Genomic DNA, 23650 nt, shown 5'->3' with positions numbered 1-23650 from the left:
TTTATAGATTTTAAAACATTGTGAGTGTGGCAAACGCTTGAAACGATTAAAGGGCAAAGTAAGAAAAAATGTGCCACGGGAACAAAAGCTATACAAGGTTTACTCTAAAAGGGGTCACTGGGTAATCAAGAAGAAACATTGAGGGGTTATAGGTTAAACTTAAACTATATTTACTCTAAAAGGGGTCACAAGGTAATCCAAGAGTAACATTTAGGGGTTAGACGGTAGCCTAAAAGAAAAACATCAACTAAAGCAATTAATACTCACTCTTGAAGGGGTCGACGCGCAGTTGCTCTCGCATCTTGAGCGCGTCGGCGATGTCCTTCCGCTTGACGCACTGTATGCCGAGGTTGCTGAACGACACGCGGCTGTCGTCGCCCACCGTAGTGCGCACCGTGCACACGCCCTTGTCGCAGCGCTCGCGGCCCACCAGGTTGTGCGGGTGCGGCCTGCACAGAGCCGTGTATTTAGTCGATATATCACATACATACGTATGTTTGTGATATGTCGACCGAGTTGTGTCATGTGTGTGTGATTGTGGACACGTCACACCTCGTGCACCGCAATGCACTGGCCTGCACGCGGGACTCCAGCTTTTGCGGGTGCTGCTTGCACAGCGTCGTCATATCAATGATATTCATATGTCTGTGACATGTGTTGTGTCGACCGAGTCGCGTGTGCCGGTGTGTTTTTGTGTTAATATTTCGTGTGAATATTGTGTATGCATTGGACCGTGTTTTCTTTTCTTTTTCTCGTTCTCAGTTTCGTAACACAAAGATTTTTTTATGTGGGAGGGGTGTTAACCCGCCGCACAACCCCCATATTGCTGGAGGACCACACCCGTCGTTGGTCAGCGAGTCCATCGGACTTAGCCAGTAGCGTAGCTAGGCTGTACTACCGACCATCCCCCCATCCGCCACCCGGGGGACGCTCCCCTACGCCGCGAGGGCCAGCGCGAGGTTGGAGATACGACGTACACGGGAGTAGCTAGCTTCAGATATCTGGGTTGCACGATAACGGATGCACACACTAGAGAGGAAGAAATTAAAATCCGCATACAAAATACCCTCAAGTGTGGTGCAGCCTTGCATAAAGTCCTCGTGTCCAGGCTTCTAAGTAAAAAAACCAAACTGCGGATATACAAAACGGTTATAAGACCAATACTTACCTATGGTTGTGAAGCCTGGACCCTAACCCAGAACGAAGAGCGTAACCTTTTAGTCACAGAACGAAAGCTTCTTAGGAAGATCTTTGGTCCTATCAGACAAGAGGATGGAAGTTGGAGAATCCGGAAGAATGCCGAATTAGAAAAACTCATGGCCGAGCCAAATATACTTGGGGAAATAAAAGCGCATCGCCTGCGTTGGCTTGGTCATGTAGAGCGAATGGGTGAGGAGCGAGGTCTGAAGAGAGCATACTTGGGCCGTCCCTCGGGCCGTCGGCCGGTGGGTCGACCCAAGTATCGCTGGCGCGATCAAGTGGAGAGGGACCTGAGTGCGATTCAAGCCAGTGAAAACTGGCAAGTGACCGCTCAGGACCGGGGAAGGTGGAGAGTTCTCGTCTCGGAGGCCAAGACCCACTTCGGGGTTTCAGCGCCACAGGAGTAAGTAAGTAAGTAAGTAAGTATTGGACCGTGTTTGTATGCGTCACATGTTGTGGATAGTGCACTTGATCTACAGCATACATAAATATGTGTGTATGTGGATCTAGATGACGATATATCTTATTTTACTAGATACACTCAAACAACAAAAAAATACTATAAATTTCTACCAAGGACAAAATTAACAACTTATTAACCAATACCTTAAAGAATATTAATACTACTAATTTCCATCACACTCACTTGAAAGGCTCCTCCCTCGTCACACATGACACCACGATGACGGCGGGCCCCCGGTGGCCGCATATCTCTATGGTGGGGTACGTCTTGCGCTCCGGCGTGCTGTTCACGCCGGGTATCGAACCGGCGGACCGGCCTTCGCACTCGTAGCGGAACCTGGGGGCAGGGAGCAATGCGGTGATTGTGGACTTATAATTTTGTAAGAAGCTGGAGTTATTCTTTTGGTATTCGATATCATATTTAAATAGATGTCTGTAGATGCTAGGAAAAGTAGTTAAATTTAACTGGTCGAGCTACTTCGTTTTGTATAGCACAAACTTAGCATTATTTCAGACATGTGAAAGAATTTTTTAATTGCTTATTTTGTGTATTCAATTCAAAAAAGAAGGCTCTCTATATCTATAGTTTTGAAATCATTAAATGTCACACATGAACAATAGTTCTTATTGTTGGTATTTTCCCCTTTATACCAATTGTAGATAGTTACACATAACAGTATTTTGCAGTATTGTCTAGTCCGCTAAGGTGACAAAAAATGTTAACCTAGAGGCTAGACTGAAAGCATAAAAAGCTAGATTCCGACGCCGGTCATCCGTAAAGTTCAGCAAACTGCATTCAACCTTATATTTTATTTCCGACGAATTACATTTACTGCACTGACTATTCGCTAATGTCAAGGAAAGACTTACAACATAAACATAACTTATATTAAAAGCTATCGCGATATTAATACCTACTGCACCACATTTTGTAACGCAAAGGTTCTCTTGCACTTAGAAATGATAATTTTTTCTGTCTGTCTGTTTGTCATTAATTCAAAATTTTACAAAAAATCGACAACCTTGTAAAAAAAGGTTACAATAAAGATATACATATAGTATATTTGTTTTGATTTTTACTGCCTTCACTGAAGTAGGCACTACAAATTATTCACAACTTAAAGTGAGTCACACATTCCAGTTTAAAATATTCCACAAACAAAAACATGTAAAAAATAATAAAAAAATTAATATAATTGTACATACCTACGCTATAACTATTTTAAATATTTTGAAATGTAAACATCCTAGAAGCCCATTATAATCTATGAATAAATGAATATTTACCTACACAAGTATTTACCTACATAGATAGAGGTAGATATTATGCAAGATCACTGATATAATCTAAAAAAAGTCCCATAATATTTACGTGAAAAGCGTAAAACCAGCGGCCCGCATGTACACAATCCGTTCGGAAGAAAATAACTAGACTTTATTGTTAAGGAAATAAGGTTGAATTTGCTATAATATTTAGCACATAGTATGTATTGAGGAAAACAATGGAAGATTGCGAATCGTTACACAAATTGTTGTTAAACCGAATCATTTGCGTGGCATCTCGTTATATATGTACAAATGTATTAAATTGAACTGTGTGTCTATGTAATGTGTAATAGATGTAACCTTTTTAATTGACTGAATGTGTTAGTAATAGGTTATATACGATAAATAAAATAAAGCGTATTTACTTTTATTTTTTGTTTCCTTTTTAATTATCATTTCAAATAGCTCCATCGAAAACTATTCCCAAACAGAAGTAGTAGCTTTTTAACCATTTAAACATTTCCATTCCGTGTTTCAAGCACAAAATGTGAAAAACTTCACAGAAAGTTACTACTAATATTGCCATTAAGCATTAAATTTAACGTCAACTAAAAAAACTACCCACAAAAGTAGAAACCCCTTTTTTGTGGGAAAATCTTGCATAGACACCGGCACGGTCGGGGAAAGAACGTACTACAAAACCCTAAAAAATCCTCACAAATCAACAAGTCATCGAAACATAAACAAAGGAGCTATCAGCCAGCTATCAACGATCACAAAAAAGCCAGGAAGTTGCGATGGCCACGCTGGCACAATGACGTGCGAATAAAAATGGCCATCTTATATTTTCACAGGCGAGCGTCAATGGGCATTTCTAGCTGACGTCACGGCACGGCCAGACCGTGACGTCACTAGCCGCGTATTTATAGACCCGGAGCGGGTGCATGCACACTAGGCGATTTTCCAAATAAATTATTTTTCGAGCACACTGCCTGATAAAATTTATTAGTTTTTTAATAGAACATGTTGGCGATAGAACGCTCTTTGATACTTTGAGTAGGCTGTACTTCTGGATATAAAAAGTTGTAATTATAGTTCCTATAGAAAAACGAAGTAACGTACATTTGTCATATAAATTAACGTTTGAAACGACTAACATGTAAACACCAGTAAACAGAACGAATCTTTCTATTGTATAGAATATATTATACCTGTAGCATAGCAGTATGTTAAAGATACGATTATCATATTAATTAACCTCTTTGCTAGTTGCTTGGCGAACTTACGGAGGAGATAATTAATGCAACTTGCAACAACACATTTATACAAACGAACAATGATCATTCGTATCATTTAATGGTATGTATAAACTAAAATGTAAAAAAAAATATTGCAAATTCGTATAATTCCATGTTTATGTCTATACTTAGTCTAGTCTATACTCTATAGTCAAATATTTTGAGTTGGCTAAAATCTTATACACAATGCAATAAAAAACCATTTATATACTTTTAGCAGTTCAGACTTCAGAAACATTTTAACAAGGGAAGTGACAGATTTATCTTGATTACATCAACTGACACTTGTATTTCGAAAGTGGTCAAGCACGAATTGGGTCAAGTTCATGCTGAGGAACTTATAATAATAGCTTTTGTTTATTATTCAAATTGACGTAGGTATAATATGTGTAACTTTAACTGTACCCTATTACAGGGGTTTATACAAGTCCCAAAAAATATATGTTTGGAAGAGTTCAGATTTGAATTTATATGTTTGTTTCTCAATTATGTTTTATAATCAACTGACCGTAGATCAAAGGATGCTTCTGTTCGATCTATCATAAGTTATTTATAAGTAGGTACTATAAGTTTTTTTAGCACGTTGTTTTAATAATATCATATAGGAATGTTACATACCTACAAAAAATTATTTCTAACAAAAATCCAACAAAAATTAACATTAATTAGCACAATTAATTACAAAAACAACCCAATAATTCAACTTTTTGTGGTTAAACTATACAACAAACTCGATAACATTATATTTAAAAACATCATCAACGCGATCTACAATTAATTACCGCAGTAGGAAACGTGCCAAGAATAAATAGCGATTGTTTTCAAGAAACACATCCATTTAATTACCAAGTTACCGCTACTCGACGCATGCTTGTGTTACTAATAACGTTAGTTATTTAGCTTATGTATGGATAAATACAAATAAGTACAATTAATTTGTGCTCAAACAGAATCTGCGAATTTCAAATGTCTCACAAATATGATAAATTTTCTGTGTCTAGTTACTTCTCTACATATTCAGGCAGTTAATAGATACAATAATATTATTATAATTTATAATATTATGAATGCAAGTATGTACAAACAGTAAGGATTAGATTTTTTGTAATAGATAAACTCAATTACTGATATTAAAAATCCTGTGACTGGTAAGAATCTACATTTTTGGTAAGCTAATCCACCGAATCAACTGAGGCTATACATATATATTTTTAAATATTTATTTAGTATTTTCCTTAATCACAAGATAACGACTGCACGCATGTGTCGGAACGCGAGTGTGAACTCAGCCTAAGCCGGCCATTCACGCGTCGCGTGCGCCGACTCGCTGCCAAAAATTTCGTTCCAAACGTTTACTAAGCCGAAGAAAATTTAACAAATCTCTGCTACTTCCGTTATATTATATACTAGCGGTCCGCCTCGGCTTCGCCCGTGGTACATATTTCGCAATAAAAGGTAGCCTATGTTCTTTCTCAGGGTCTAAAGATTGTCTGTGCCAAATTTCATCAAAATCGGTCGAGTAGTTTATGAGCCTATTCATTACAATCAAACAAACAAACAAAGTTAAATCTTTATAATAAATCTTTATAATATTAGTGTAGATTTTAAATTGCAGTAATCTCAATGGCAAATAACCTCTGTGTATCAGTTGAACTTGCAAGTGATAAACGCGATAGTGAAGAGGAAATAATATGTTTTTAATTTTCATTTTATTAAATTTGCATGACCTAAAGTTCCTAATTTATTTTGCTTACAGGGAAGAACTGTACGAATTTAAATATAGGTACTTTTGTTTCAAGAAAGAACCATACGAATAAAATATTATAGGTATTATGCTTGTAAAATTCGTATTGTGTGTCTGGTCTTACTTAATGGAATTAACTATTTTAATGGTATAGAAGCAAAAGTCTTGAAGATTTCAACTGCCAGGATTTCAGTCAATATTTTAGCCAATGATCCTACGGCAGTGTGCACAATAGATTTATCTTATCTGTTTGTCTATTGTATAATCATACAGGGGAAATATTTTTTTGTTTGTTTGTTTATTCTAAATAGTTCCAAATTTGATAGATGCAGTAATATCTTTCACCAGCATAAAACTGCATTATGCCTGTGAGCTTTTATCCTGGGTTTACTTGGACATTTAATGTGGAACCGCAATTCGGAGCAGGAAAATCTAATCTATCAAATATTATCCAGATACATATAGATTACAGCATCGATACACCTATTGTCTACATCACATCTACAGCAACATACTAAAACATAACAGTACTTATACGATTTTATGTTTTCCATACCTGAGCGCCTTGCTGGCCGGCTGCTCCACGATGCGCACGAAGGGGTGCGCGCCGTGCGCGGGCGCCCGCGACATGGCGTCTACGTCCGCGCCGTACACGGGGTCCGCGCGCGTGATCGCCTCAACTGCACACACACCACAATATGCTTCGTAAGTTGATAGGGAAAATATGGGGCAGATTCTTTGTTCAATTTTGGAGAGGATAATTTAAACAAAAAGAGCGAAGTCAGAAGTGAACTTCTTTGCCAAGATTCGAAAGTAGTCGTCTTATCCCATGACGCGACCTTGAAATTTTACTCTCAAGGCCCAAAGAAGTTTCCCTCCTAAAGGGTTTGGGGCAGATGCATTATGCATATACCTACATCTGTTTTACTTATCAATTTCAATAGGGACAAATAGGTGATCAGCTGTTTGAGTCCTGCCAGACCGAGACTCTTTTTTCTGTCTCCACCGGGAATCGAACCCAGGACATCTCGAATCTACGCCCACGCGTTAACGATTGAATTTAGGAGCTATGACAAGGAAATATGATATATTTTCATGAATAACTTCAATTCTCAATCTTCATTTTTCAGAATAAGATCACTTGTATACGAAATCTTAGTCAAATATTATAAACAGGCTATATGCTGATCCTATCATATTACTTTATGCAAAATTGTATACATATCCAATAAGCTGTTTTCGCGTGAAAAAATCATCAAATACCTACATCCATATCATCTATCACATCTGTAATGTTATTTTTCTTACAATTTTTGTATTATGACGTCACAATTCAAAAAACGAAAAGAACTGATCGAAAACGGATACAATATTTCGAATTTATCTCAAACCACTTCTAAACTGCTATAATTCCCACGCATTTCCGCTATAATCGGATTAAATACGACTCCGTCTGTAAATATACGTTTGGTCTACTATGCGAGTTGTGAAAAAAACGGTAAAATTCGTTTTTGTGTGTAAATTATCACATGAGTTTATTTCAATTTCAAACATTTATTTATTCAATTAGACTTCTTCTAGAACTACTTTTGAATCGTCATTACATATTTTTAACATTTACCACCGATTCGGAAAGCAGTATCCGTGGAGAAGAACCGGCAAGAAACTCCATACTTGCTCTTTTAAATCATGTCATTTAGATTTTTTTTAAAACCACATTGAGAATAACACGAATAGGTCAAGTAGCGGCGCACGGCTATTACTGAATATATCACGTATATAATAAAATGAAACTTTAAATAAAAAATATACCTACTCTTAAATATTTTCATTATATCCTGAACCTTTGCTTTCTTACTCGAAGTCGGAGGCATTATTCACAAAGTCACTATTCAACACTAAAAGCAACACTTATATTTTAAACCGACTTCAAAAGAGGAGGTTATCAATTCGTTGGAATCTTTTTTTTAATTTGGCCAAAGCTACTCTTGTCCACGTGAACATAATATGAAGATTGCACTCACATAAAATAAATAAAAGTGTAAATAAATAATCAAAGAGATATAAAGCAAATTAAAAACAATCAATTATATATCACAATGCAGTCGCCTAATCAAATTAATCAGTATTGAAAAACTTCACGAGCGCTCATTAACAAACGTCAATCACCGAAGCGATCTGTGCCTTTATTAGGTTTTAAAACACAGTTAATTAGGCGCTAAGCAAAGTGATAAAGAATTGATTTAATTTTCCTCCTCACAATCATTCGGTCAATCGTTATTCGTAACAGAAGAATTAGCTTACTCTCACAAGTGATATAGGCTTAGCAAATTAAAAATAAGTTGACGCGTTTGATGAATTAATGATCATGTTAAATAAAAACAAACTACAGCCCGCAGCTTTGATCACCCGATAATCATATAACCGATACCCCATACTCAGTCATTCATAGCAAATAGCAATAAGCAAAATCAGTTCCATAGTAACCTAAAAGACAATGATAGCAATAATGATGACACTCCTAGTAACAAGATATCAGACTTAAAATATGAGGAAAAAGTTGGATAGGCTGGTAACACTTCCACTTCTAGTAAAATGTACATACCATCAATAAAGCTAATGAATCTAAATCACTAGCAAAAACAACCCAATTACCATTTAAGACACTAACGCCTCCATAACCCAAACGGATGCCACTTTTGAAATGCAGATTCAACATCAATCGACGGATCGGATAAAATCTGGATCAATAGAAATCTAAGATTCACGATCGAATATTGAAAGCGGCCGTTAAATAATAACAACAGTGATACGTGTTATGGTTAACGAAATTTGGTACTTAAGAGTAACAAATTAAGGTCACTTTACGCGTGCGTTGATCTCTGTATTGACCAATGTAAGATTCGATGGCGAGCCAAGGACGCGCTTTCACCGGCTGGGGTTTCCCCGCATGGCGACGTGTTGGTCAAGTCGGAACCGGTAAAGAAATGTGGTCTACGTAATATAATTCTTTCCACATCTTGCTCTGATAATATACCTTTAACCGCATTGGCAAATATTATTAGATAGATACTCATTAAAGGCAATACATATTACGAAACTTTGTAGAAGAGTTCCCAAAGCCTTGTTCTTAGTACAGATGTGCCCTAAATGTAACCTTATTTTCGGATGTTGCTAGTTAATCACTCCATCAACGAAAAACAGGTCAAAGTGCTAAACAAGCTACAGAAATCAAAACAGATCAAATTTAACAGTACTTCTCCCTACTATTGACCTCTTTTACGTTATTTGTCTTGACCGTTCAGTTGCCAACCAGTTATTAAATATGATAAAACCCGATGGCCATTTAATTTGCTAATCGACTGCAGTGTGTTGGTACAGACTCCATTTGCAAAAGATGGATAAAACCGAATGCTTCTAATTTGGCTTATAAGTAGTGTAACAATACAGACTAAGAAGTCCTATGATATATAAAAGAGCTAGATACGTTACCCGCTCTCTATTTTGGCAAGAAAAAACTCAGGTAAGTGCCCGAGTTTCACTTAGTCACGCACCATTCAGCGTCGTGGCTGGACGTTCTTTTTGTATTTTAATCGGCAGTTGTTATTACGAAGTACATGAGTGAGACATGTATTATGTCTCGTGCGTGAGAGTGAAAGAGAGAACAACTGTATTGGTGATAATGCGTTAGTAAGTAGGTATGTATTAATTACGCTGTTTTTTAGTGCAATGATGTTGGCGTATGCCGCGTCTACTAGTATAATAGGTCATTGAAGAAGTCACGTTTTAAAATCAACGAACTAAAACGTAGGTACTTTTATTTAAAACAGATACTCATTTGAGACGCTAGCTTATGTTACGTAAGGTAGTAGACCGCATTCCTAATCCTATCAACAACTTTATCTAAATCCCATATGTTTAAGATAAATATAAGCCAATTGTTTCAGGCTAATTACTTATCTGTACATACATCGTCCACCAAGTGTTATGTAAGTGTATCTGTTTTCCTTATCGCAGACAAAATAAACTATGTGTTATCGAACACCAAAATTCTGAATCATCTCTCTTAAAAAAGAATAATATTTAAAGATATAGAATCTATAGATTTATCCATTTGTCATACCATCATATCATCACTACATACTATAAAACAGTCACTTTCCGCTGTTGATTTGTCCCTATATTTGCTAAGTATTTTGATGCGGTTGGTCTAAACTCTAAACTCTAAATAGATGAGGAAGGTTTTAGTTTGTCGAATTATAGACAACGCTGTCGAAACTGCGGGCGGAAACCGAGTAGAAAAAAAACTTATAGTCTAACAAAGTCTAACAAATAATTGACCAGAGCTACAGAGATATTCAGGATTGAAAACTGTAAAACTGTAGACAGAAATAGAATTGAGATAAAAATGAAGCCCTGAACAGTTTCACAAATAACCTCAATACCACTAATGAGCCCACACTACACTCAGATGCTGTAAGGTCACGAGGTCAGGATCCTTGTTATCTAACGTAGTGTTTCCCATTTCGTTGTATCGTAAGGAAAAAGCAATATTTCTCTTAAAATGTAATTACTTTTTGGTTTCGCTTTCAATCCTATGATTTCAATTGCAAAAAGTATAAACATATTTATAGACGTTTTTTCTGGAATCGAACAATTTATTTTTCTACTTCTAAATTTAACTGACCTTTTTGAGGATAATTTAATGTTAAATGATAATGGGCGGAGGAGAGTAAGATTCTTTTAGTCTATTTATAGATTTTTATTCTTATCACACCAACTTACACGAGGCGCTCTTTATTAAGAGTCAACAACAGTTAAGCCTACAAAATTGTAATGTATGATATCGCTAAGATTAACAGCATTTATACGTAGAACATATACTTATTTTCTCGATATAATTCGACAAAATTCATCTTTAATAATGAAAAAACTGCTTTCATTAACTACCTACATGATTTTGAGTTTCAATTAAAATAATTGAAAATCATAAAGTATGTGCTATGTCTGAAGGTAAATGCCCTGCATATTTCCTAATGTAACCCAATTTGGATGCAGGGCATCGTCTATCTTAATATATATAAATCTCGTGTCACAATGTTTGTCCTCAATGGACTCCTAAACCACTTAACCGATTATAATAAAATTCGCAAACCATGTGCAGTTCGATCCAACTTGAGAGATAGGATAGGTTTTATCCCGGAAATTCCTCGGGAACGGGAACTATGCGGGTTTTTCTTTGAAAACGCGGGCGAAGCCGCGGGCGGAAAGCTAGTCTAAATATAAAATATAGGCCATATTATTCACAATGCTTTCCTTTATTTCAAATATACAGTAATGTATATTTTCATATTTTGTAAACCAGATGGAGTGTTACAAAATTAAATGGTATTCAAAATAATATTAATCTCAAAATATTCCTGAGTTAATTAATTCTGGAAGACACCTTATCGACATAAGACAAATTATGAAGTGGAAATGTAAAATGACTGGAAGATCATTTTGGGATATTTACAGAAGCATGGATGCTGAATGCTGATATTGTATGATGTTTTATTAGAATATTTAAAAGATAATTAATTAATTTTATAAATTAATTTTATTAGAATTTACAAAACATTTAATCTAATATGTTTTATTAGATTAAATGTTTTGTAAATTCTTATACGAAATTTTGCGTAAGTTTCATACATTTGGAAAATAAAGACATTTAATTCTAAACTTGGAAATTATTTTTCAAATCAGTGATCATAATACAATTTGAAGTAAAATCCAATAAAAAGATAAAATTCATAATTTCAAATCAAAAGAACCATTATTCGTACTCAACACGCAGTTAGAACTAAAGGAACGTTCACACTATCACACGCACACACACACACACATGAAAAACCAAGTCCTCTAAAATAAAGCTGCATACTCACTGACATCACTTATATTCACGTTGGTAGCCCCTCCGTCATCGCTATGTATTATGTTTAGCACGCTCTCTGTGGACAACACGCTTTGGTTAGCACAGGAGTAGCAAGCGAGGGTTAGTATGCTGCAACCCTAATTATCTATACACTACTTAATAACTAGTTTACATGTTCCATTCGTATGTACATATTTGAATTGTTTTTTTACAGATTATTAAAATACTATCACCGGAAGGAAGCTATATTATCGTTAATGTTCATACATTTCTTTTTTCCAGGATTACCCCGAGCGAAGCCAGGATGGGGTTCAAAATTACAGTAAATATGCAAAAATAAACCTACTTATTTATAATTATAAATTACTATTTATCTATTTATTGTCCAAGAAAAAATACATTAAGCTTACAAACATCTAAACATACATAGAAAGCCACTACATATAGTGAAGTATATACTATATAGTAACTGTAAAGATGCATTTATAAAAAGAAAAGGGAAAAAACGATACAACGAATTCACCGATTTTATTATTATAATGCTGTGTTAGCTATTATTAATTATTATCTGCATACCCTATCCATAAAGGAATATAGAAGGAAAACATAACTTAAACTGAATATTTTGGACATTAAATTTATTTATATCAATGAACTACTTATTAGAATTTAACTTCACTTATTAGAATATAATGATTCTATCGATGTTTTAAATAATGACAAAAAAGAAATTATCTCAAAACAACATACATATTGGTTACCCTATTTATCCCACTATCCCATACTATCCGCAAGAAATGGTCACCCTGCGTTGCTATTTTACAAGGAAACGGAAGCGCATCTACTTTCTACAGTGATTATAACACGTGCATTCTTGTAAAGCGATTGAAGCGTGGACTGGAAGATTTTATTATATTTTTTCGTATGAATCTTTAAGCTTTAAACAAAGCATTTAATTATTCAAGTAATTTATGTACACCTCAAATCAAATGGACAATCAAATGGATGGCATGGATTCATTATTTGGACCTGCTTCTTGCCAGCCTGATTAAAATTACTACTAGGTAATACTAAAAATGTAAACATTTTTATGTAAGGTTGTCATTACAAACAAAACTTCAAATCGATTTGTTGGTTATGCTGTAAACACAGAAGGTTCTTCATTATTTGTTGTGCTTGATTGCATACGATTACTATTCATTTAGGCCTATTTTTAACGCGATTTATTCGTCATACTTTCACGAATCGCTAATATACTGTATAGTATTATATTGAATGTATAAAAAAAAACCTTAGCTACATGTAAACAATGTACAATGTGGTTAGTATCACATAATAATAATAATATAATCTATTTATTATCAACGCTTTACGCTAACGGCTAAACCAGGACCACGCTCACGCTGGGGCTTCATTATAGTATAGCGGGCGAATATTACGTGATGGCACGACAAAAACAGCTGGTCTTACCACAAAATAATTTAAACACAGTCTAACTTTAAACCAGGAATCTGTCACTTTAAATGGTTGTCTATGTGAAATACGACAAAACCAGATTAAAGAGAACCCGCGCTTAAAGTTAAACCCTGTCTAAAGTTTTTTGTGGTAAGACCAGTCGTATTCGGGCATAGGCGATGCGCTTGTCTACATACATGATACAGTACAGCAATAAAAGATATTAAAATATGCTTCTAAATATAGGTTCATTTTTATCTAAGTGCAAAGCTTAGGCACGTGTCTTATAATTTACATTACAATTTATCACACGTTTAGTTTAATATTTGCACAGATTAGTCTACGATACAATCCCTAGAAGTGGTGAACTACATTAAAAACTTATATTTTATTAATCTTATTAAAATCACCTGCTATGGTCTTGCAGTTCTTAAAAAAGTCAACTTTTTATAAGAAATCCTATTATCCATGCGCTGTAAAGAGGATTATTCTATTATGAGATTACTACCACAGTATAAAGAGAATTTATACTATGTTACTACTACTAGATAGTCCTCGACGAAGACGGCGGCAATATGATAAATTAATAACTATTAAAGTACATATATTACTACAAAGTACATATTACTTGTAACGGTGAAGGAAAACATCGTGAGAAAACCGAAATATCGAAGAATCAAAAGTTCGACATATTGTGTCAACCGCCAACCCGCAATTGGCCAGCGTGGTGGATTATGGCCTGTACCCTCATAGGAGGCCCGTGTCCCAGCAGTGGGAACGTATATGGGCTGATGATGATGAAAGTAATATAAAGATTTCAGCCATTTCAGCTCAAGTTTTTATAAAAAATCAAAAATTTGATTCCTCATCGTTTAAAGGCTAATAAATACGTTTATTATTGATACGTAACAGTAATAAGGTATGTTTCCTCGTAAGACTACTGCGCAGTTCGCGTCTAGTCCATGTCTAAGCACTAGGCTGCTAACCGCTAAGTGAATTATCTCCACTGAGATAACGATGTTGTTGCAAATAAAGTTGCAATTTTTAATCCCTCTTAGTTTAACCATAGAGCCCGTAGAAGTTATAAAAATCAGAAAACTGCGACTTTGTTTTCTTTTTTGTTTTGCTTTAATTTACATAAGTTCTATCTCATTTTAAACCAGTATTTAAAGCTTTTTATTGACGCTTTGACGAACGTGATAGCAAGTTTTGTTATGAAAGAAAAGAAGAACCATTGAACGAGTTTCAATAAAGGCGCCTACACAAAACTGCATTTTAGGCAAGTCAAATACCATGGGACACCAAACTGTAAAAAATTAAAAATAATATACCTAGACAACCCTCATTTAAATAAATTTATTAAAGCCCTTTTCTCTCAAGTATTGCTTTTTTCTCCCTACATAATATTTTATTACATTTCATTAAACCTAAAACATCTTTACGGAAACAATTTATCAACTGATAAAAATAATTTTTACACTTCCTATACACGTCACAGTAAAATACAGGTTATATCTGCTTTTGTTGATCAACAAATAAAACAGATTATATACAAAATCACTTTAATGGTACTTTGTATGAATCAACAAAGACGCCCTTCGAACTGTTATAATGACTCTTCTCAACAATGGTGATTTTATATCAATTATATTTAATTGGCTTTATATTGAAAAGTATTCCAAGTTCCAACTCGTAACATTTTATAGGTACGTGAAGTAGACTGTTTGTTGATCTTTCAGAAATTATAATGTGAATAATTATAGAAATATAATAGTTTTATGTGTTAAGTTTCTTTCCAATACGGCTTTATCGAATCCCAATTTTAACATACACATCATTCAGACGTAAAAATACCAGTCGTGATAACTTTAGTTAGAGGGATAAATTTGCTAAGGACACGATTATCACACGATCGAGCGAAGCCGCGCGCCCGCGTCTATTTCCCTTCCATATTTAACCCTTTTACAGTACAATCTACGTAAAATCTAATTTTTAGGGATGCGCCGAATACCGAATACATATTCGGTATTCGGCATATTCGGCATCTTTTTCACTATTCGTATTCGGCCGAATTATTCGGTTTAGGTGCCGAATATATTCGGTATGAGTGTTTCTACTTTCTTGGCTATAGAACTAAATAAATAACTTCATATTATGAATGATTTATGTCATATTAAACTGCACAAGTCAAAGAAATCCTATGAAGAATGTGTTGAACCTAAGGTATCTACACTAATATTATAAAGAGGAAAACTTTGTTTGTTTGATTGTAATGAATAGGCTCATAAACTACTAGGCCGATTTAAAAAATTCTTTTACCATTCGAAAGCTACATTATCCACGAGTATTATAAGATACGTTTTATCCCGGAAATTCCAAGGGAACGGGAACTATGCGAGTTTTTCTTTGAAACCGCGGGCGGAGCCGCCGGCGGAAAGCTAGTATAAAATAAAACAATCATTACATTTCAAATCAACGTTTATTTTGTTAATTTACATCAACATAATTTAATCATGTTTATTATTAGCACTTAGTTAGTATTTAATATTTATTATACTTTAAATCCTGAAGTCTGAAAACAATGCTTTTAGTCCCAATAGAATATGACACACGAAAAATAACACAATCACACAAATTACACTTAACTTTTGTTTTGTCATCTTGCATTTCATCAAAAAAGTCCCAAGCTCGCGATCTTTTACGTCCGCTCATGTTGCAAACACTAACTTAAAGTAAAAATATAAAACTTTTAAACAATATAAAAATTTTAACATTTTTTTGTTTTAATTTGTAACGTATTCGTGCGATGTTTCAATACAACTGAGACGGCACGGAGTGCGCGGGCGATATACGCGGGTGGCAGACGGTGAGGTAAGGCTCGCTCGCCACCGAGCCAGCAGCTACTTGCGACCCGTTAGAATCCGTTTACGCATCAAAACACATCAAAACATTGAACCGAATAATTCGGCCGAATATTCGGTTCGGTAAGGTTTTAACCGAATAGTATTCGGTATTCGGTTATTCGGTGAAACCACTATTCGGCGCATCTCTACTAATTTTCATACACAAATAACTCATACAACACGAAACTAAATATGTAAGCGCCCTCGAGCGAGTCATTCAATACCTTACAAGGAAAAAATTATAATTTTACTTAGTAGATCAAGTTTATAGGGCAATGACTTAACAGGTTTTGCGACTATGTTTATAATAATTATGAATGTAAGAACACCTTAGAGTATGTATTAGCTTCATAAACATATTACCAACTCTAAGAATAACACAGTCTTAATGAATGGCACTTTACAGTGTAACTCAGCAAAACATTTAGAAAACGGCTACTTTATTTTCGATGAAACTTAACATTCGAACTTTACTCGGATATGACCGACAAAATTACTTCCAGTTTTGAGTTTAGGAATCATTTTATTTTTGATTTCTCAAGTTGTTATACCTATTTAAATTATTTGAGCTGTGACAAAGCTGCAAATTCGTGCGCGTAGGAGAAAAATAAGCCGGTTTTTAAATTTGAATCGGAAATAAAATAAACATGAATATGTAGGCTACGTCCACACGTAAGTGAAATCTTCATTCTAATAAGAAGTCAAAACAAGATAATAAAAAACTTAATTCATTTTCTTATTTCTCATGACTGCATACATGTAACCAATTAGAGAATAAAAAAAGAATTCATTAAATTGTTAATAAATTACTACAAAATTGACTGGAATTCTTTATGAGTCAGACCAGTTACCCATCATAGAAAGCCGGAACAGTGCAAAGGTTAACCACACAGGAACAATTATTTAATTTCTCTTGTCATATTTATTTTTTAGTTTTGTCTCATGTGGTATGGCAAAATGTTCTTTAGTAGGTACTTCATTTTATATTTTAACATAAAAAAATGAGAAAATGTATTCAATTAGATAAGAATATATTACTTACTTAATTGGATGATTCATTTTTAATTAAAAAATTATAATTATTTTTTCGCATAACATAAGCCTGTTATGAGAACCACTTTTTTTGTTAAGTATTTACTTCAAAGGTCTACCAATTGACATACATAATACATGTATGTCGAACTTGCTAACTACCCACACATTATATTTAAGTATTATTTAAGTGAAACTTCTTTATCGGGGTTGGAAAAAAATTTAGTGTAAAATTTTTTCGTTACGTGTGACATTTTTCCGTTACGCGCCATCTTTTTTTTATCCCTACCACGCGTGATTCGACGTATTTCAGTAAAGTTGCATATTGTAAATTATTTTTTGAAAAATAATGTCATAAAGAAGTTTCACATCTTATGTGTGTACACTAGTACACGCACACTATTTTTTGTTATTGGTAATTAATTTCTAGCTAGCTGATATTTCAATAACTTAACTACATAATATAATGTGTAAATTAACAAAAATTCTAACTAGGCATAATATATGATTGGAAATAGTAAAATATATACCAGGTAAATACAGTGACATATCCATTCAATGAAATAACACAAACACAGTTCAAACACAAAACCACATCCACTATCATTGAAAATTGAAAATACACTAATAATATTTATGCTGATGACGAATTTATAGAGGGGATAAATTCTTCAATCTCCGTGTCCAAGTATGAGGAAAAAAAGCCAATAAAATACAGTTATAAGTACAAGAAACCGAGTCTTACTGACTGATTGAGAAAAATCTTATTTGATTATAAGATTGAGGAAACATTGCAGATTTTTTTTATACTCAACAAAGTTAAGTTCATAAAAACTAATAATTTATATAACAGTAAGTAATATGAGAAATCTAAACGGAAGTTGGTGGGTGTTTACACACCAAATATGAAAAATTTGAATTTTTGCAATTTTTTCCATTTGAAAAAAAATATCTGTTCAGTATAAAATATTATAATAGAGTTATAATCATATAATTCAAATATTTTACAAAAGTGCATACATAAAAAGGTTTGTATTACACCTTTACGAAGCCATAGAAAGTAACCAACATTAAATATAATTACGAAACAAAAACGTAATATTTGCGTGCTAGGTATTAGGTAATCTAACATTTAGATATTATCACCCTCACCCTAAATAAACCCCATGTTTTAATACTAAGGGTACAGGAACCCTGGCTTCGCCTGCGAATTGATTTTTATATTAAAAGGGGAATGAGAACACTTTCGTAAAATTGTTATTCATTTGTATAGTCAGTATTTCAAGGAGATAATATGCCTAAAATAAATTCCTTCAGCACTATTTATTTTATTGTCCAATATTACATAAAACGATTTTTATGTGTGTATTTCATGGTTGATAGAAAATTCACTAACAAGAAAGATACTATTCAAGAGCTACATAGGCTATACAGGGTGTAATCGTTAAGTGTGCACAAGCGATTATTCCGTAACTATTGCAGATACAAAAAAACTTTACTGATATCGAAAGTACTTAACCTAATGAGTAAAATGGCCATAATAAATTTTTAAAAATAAAACGAGAAATATCCAAAAATGTTACATTAAACGCTCCCATACATTTTATTTCCCATACATTTTGTATTCATAGCAGATTTTCGAAGTGATGTCCTCATTGTGCAATACAATGAGGAGCTCTATTTACAGTTTCTAAATGAACTTCCGTTCAAATTTGCCAAGTAATTAAAGCAGAAAACCAAAAAAATAAAGAAAAAGCTAAAATCTTTCATATTAAATGTACTAGGTTGATCCAAAAGTAATGATAATTGGGTATTTCCTGTGCACATAAAAATATAAAATAAATGTTTTTTGCTTGCTCATGTATTCACTAAGTAATCACAAAAAAATCATATCAACAGGCCACGTTTCCAATTATTTACATTAATTTGAATGTGAACCGTGCGTGCCAGAATGTTTCCCGACGAAAAGAAGAAACAACGATTCGACATGTAGAGGGTAAATTTCTAAATTTTTAATGATATCAGGATAATTTTTGTCACGTTTTGTGATCATGGACGTTACCCGAGTTCACCATGTTTATGCTGAAACCAAAAAGCAATCAATGTCCTGGATGCGAGCTTCCAAAGTGACGATGAAGAAATTCAAAGTGAAAATCAGTAGGTTAGATTAAAGCGGTAGTTTTTTGGGACGCTGAAGGAATAATTATGGTGGAATATTTTAAAAAGGTAGCCACTTTATTGGGCTCTTACTAAACAGATCAAATTTAAAGATTGCGGTTGGTTAGTAAGGAAAAGAGACATGGAAAACTGCGGATCTGAACGCTGTTTCACCAAGACAACGCACCAGATCACAAAGAATCAGTTGCGATGGCTGCCATTCAAAAATCGGCATTCCAAATGCTTGAACACCTACCCTATTTTTTCTTAGATCTAGCTCCTATTTACTTTTATCTCTTTCCTCGGCACAAGAAGCACTTTCTTAGCAATAAATTATTTTAAGACGACAGCGAAGTGATGGCCGCGTGGAGGGGTTTTTGTGGATGAAGTCAGTTTTTTTTTTAAGTTTAGGAAAAAAATATTGAAGTATATTTTCTAGTTAGAAGACTATCTAGAGAACTACATAATTATTATAACTGTAATGACCATGTTTAATATTGATTATCATTACTTTGGATCAACCCATGTACATGGGATATTCGTATCCCATACTAAATGTATGGGAGGGTTTCAAGTTAATTTTTCAGATATTTCTCGTTTTATTTTTAAAAATTTATTATGGCCATTTTACTCATTAGGTTAAATACTTTCGATATCAGTTTAAAGTTTTTTGATATCTGTAATAGTTACGGAATAATCGCCTGTGCACACTTAACGATTACACCCTGTATATTTATTGTTCATTCAAACAAATGAAAAATATAGTAATGTAAATAATATTGGTCTCTATTAGGATACAACAAAGACTGTGGTACTATAAACTATTGCTAAGTTTTATATTTAAACTTTGAATCACTAAAAATCTTTTTTTGTTAATTGAAAGTTCATTTCTTTCATGAATAAAATAAGAACTTTGTACTTTGTTTTAATAATACTATGGTTATGGTTGTGTAATAATTAACACCGAACATAGTGGAGACACAATACAATCACTACATAGTATAAAACAAAGTTGCTTTCTCTGTCCCTATGTCCCTTTGTAATTTGTATGCTTAAATCTTTCAAACTACGCAACGGATTTTGATGTGGTTTTTTAATAGATAGAGTAATTCAAGAGGAAGGTTTTAATATATAAATTATTAGGTTTTAGACAAAGCGGGCGAAGCCGCGGGCGGTAAGCTAGTAATTTAACACAAGGAACATAACATCAATTAGTGTAGGTCATTCAAAACTTATCACTCATTACACAGATTATGAACATTGCTTATGTTATTAAAACGATCGAGCAAATTAATCCTTTATTTATTCTTTATCACCACATCAAGATAACAAATTAAAGTACATTATAAGTATAGAATTATATGAAAAATTTAGAAGTATCATGGATAACCTCATAATACGACTAATACAAATTTTTGTATGGATGTTTGTTCACATGAAAACCACTGGTCGATTTTGTTTTGTTCTGGTATGATTTGTTATAGCAACAACATATATCTTGTGCATTCATCTGTGAAACCACAGTGCACAGCTGGTTTAATATACAATCAACTAGGGTGAACAGGCTTCTAGATCCTAGAAGAATCTAGGTAGACGTGCATCCAAGTAGACCAGATTGCCGCTTCCCATAAAGTGGGATTGTGGTCAAACATCTGATTATTCATTATAAAAAAAAAATAGATAGACGGATTGGTTTTTGTATGGACGAAAATATTAATTACAGATATAGGTACCTAATGTGTTTTATTCAGTTAAAATTAGATTGCAAGACATATATTAGTGCACCAAACATTTTCCTTGTTCAAGTGGCTGGAGTGATAATTCCACACTTATTTATAATGAAAGTGTAAATTTTAATTGTAAATTACTTCAGAGCTAAATTTAGATTATATTTTTGAAATGCACAGTCACAACAATATTTTGTCATAATTAAATATTATTTATTGGTTTACTACATATTTACAACATTTTATTTATTTTTTACTCATTATGGTTCAAGTACCTGTGTATGCATAACTAATTGCTGTAAGTACTATTTTATATTATTGTCCTGAGAAAAAATATTAAAATTGTGTAATTAAAAATTTATTATATCATTCAATTTTGCAATAACTATACAATTTTTGAGAACCTACACTACATAAAATAACTCTATGAATGCATCAAATTGATTATTTACATGACTATAAATAAGTCATAAAAAGTAATGTTATTTTGCAATGAAATCATGCTGCATCACAAACATAACGGATGACTTATATAATTTAATACATAAATCTTTGCTTTTATGTGATGCAAATGAATAAAAATGATATCACTGTGGAAATATTGTCACAAACATAAAAAAGTATTTTTTTAATCAGGACTACAAACTATTTATCGAAGAATATACACAGCTACATTTCTAAAACCATCCAAAGAAAGATGCTCTACTTTCGACGTGTACCAGCCAGTTTTCGAGATATTTATAGAACAACACTCAGAGCTGAGTAACAGATAAAGGAAGCAACTATTTTACTAAACAGATGGAAATATAGTACAAAATAACGCTAATTTCAAGGCGAGAAGCTAAGAAATCGCTACAACAACAAGACGTATGAAATAAATACGTGCAAAGAGCAGGCAAGTGTCAATAATTGGTCAATCTAATTAGAGCAGGTTCATGCATTTTTCACTCGGTTACCTCCGCCGTTGTCCATTGCTCGTTTATTTACGACTCGTCTGAAGATATCACGATTATTTCAGCACTAGTTATTTATTTTAAACTTCGTCATCACTGACCATATTGCACTTATGTCTGATAAACTGTGAACTCTTTACCTCACTATTTTTAATCGAAATATTGCCCGCACGGTTATCACAAATCAAAAACTAAAGACGTACCTCCTTGAGCATGATCCTATAATAACTGTCTTCACTTGTCCAAGCAACTAGTTATCAAGGTCTTGTCTCGGTACACATGCACAGTTCCAAGAATTACGGAACAGGTTATATCGAAATCGACACTTATTTTTGCACTTCAGGATTGAACCACTGTATAAACGGACTGAATATTTGCCGGTTATTTAAAATTCATATATTATTAGAGAAGTACTACGGGTACCGACTACCGAAAGTTTTAACTTTGGCGAAGTGAAGGTGAACGTCACAACTTAATAATAGCCAAGTCGCTATTCGCTAGTGGTGCATCAAATGCACAGATTAAGTATTAGTTACTACGTAACAGATGCGACAGTGATGTTTTCCATAGTTTCAGTTGGCCAGTTGTGGCGCTGCTGTAGCCTTACCAATTTTGACAGTAAAAAGTAGTGTTGCCTACCAGTTCGATATCTATCGATACTTTAGTGAGGTGCCCATTGTATCGATAAAAATACTACGTACTAGATACTACGTGACTTCCAAGCATTATTATTGCGAATATTAAAAATAAAACAGATTTCGTTTTCAATGTTTATTTATTTAATGCCCTTTTTCTTAATTTACTTGTTTTATATTTCATAAAAGCAATTTTATGGATTCCTGCCATTTTTTGCACATATCTCTCCTCTATAGCTCCCTTTAAAATTTTATTTATAATATTGCTCCAGTTATGGACATGAAGCCTAACAATATATGTAAAAACATTTTTTTTAAACACATATTGTGTGTTTTCTGACACCCTAACCAGGAAAACTCCAAATCTTGAATTTTTTCTCTTAAATTTGCCCCAATTTCGTTTTGGATACAGTTATCGTTTAAATAATGATGTTTAAACAACTTGCTTCCCTGTACAACACTAGAAGTTTGGAACTTGGATAAACTAAATTACTATTTTTTAAAAGTTTATATTCTCTTTGGCGCATGTAAGAATAAATATTATCCTCTGTAGATTTACTAGTAAAGCTCTTCATGCAATTTTTTTTGCAAGAGCAGCATTTGCAAGAGTTTATTTTTACTGCTTTTCTCATTTTCCCTTTTGTTGCGCCTCCAGGATAACAATTTACGCTATGGAATAAATCGTCGAAGAACTCCACAACTTCCGCTGTAGTAGCCACACTGCTACTGCTGCCCGTGTGAATGTTATCTAAAATTAAAAATATTTGTAAGAAATTAAAATCTTGGAAACACATAGTTTTTATTGTTAATATTAAATATAAAGTACCTACACACATTACATACATATGAAACTTTGAATCTAATAACAGCTAATGGAATTCTCTTAAAAACAGCTTTATAGTAA

The 23650-nt window shown here is 33.7% G+C and overlaps 1 protein-coding gene across 6 annotated transcripts in view; it reads right to left on the bottom strand.

Annotated features, from left to right (window-relative positions):
- Nucleotides 1-23650, bottom strand: part of LOC123694073 (embryonic polarity protein dorsal-like) — a 42542-nt gene that overhangs the window by 17494 nt on the left and 1398 nt on the right. Inside the window, exons 1-5 of one of the 6 annotated variants that reach the window (XM_045639371.1) lie at nucleotides 22115-22621; nucleotides 11895-11960; nucleotides 6527-6650; nucleotides 1847-1999; nucleotides 268-449 (exon numbers count right to left, since the gene is read on the bottom strand). In XM_045639371.1, coding sequence (XP_045495327.1) covers nucleotides 268-449; nucleotides 1847-1999; nucleotides 6527-6650; nucleotides 11895-11960; nucleotides 22115-22130 — 541 coding nt within the window. In that variant the 5' untranslated portion in view covers nucleotides 22131-22621. Of the gene's footprint in view, nucleotides 1-267; nucleotides 450-1846; nucleotides 2000-6526; nucleotides 6651-11894; nucleotides 11961-22114; nucleotides 22622-23650 lie in introns of those variants that run through there. The other 5 variants (XM_045639373.1, XM_045639376.1, XM_045639375.1 and 2 more) reach the window with 5 other exon arrangements.

Source organism: Colias croceus, chromosome 8, assembly GCF_905220415.1.
Source record: "Colias croceus chromosome 8, ilColCroc2.1".
Lineage (NCBI taxonomy): Eukaryota > Metazoa > Arthropoda > Insecta > Lepidoptera > Pieridae > Colias > Colias croceus.
The sequence above is the reverse complement of the archived record's forward strand: the minus strand, read 5'-3'. Positions and strand labels throughout refer to the sequence as shown.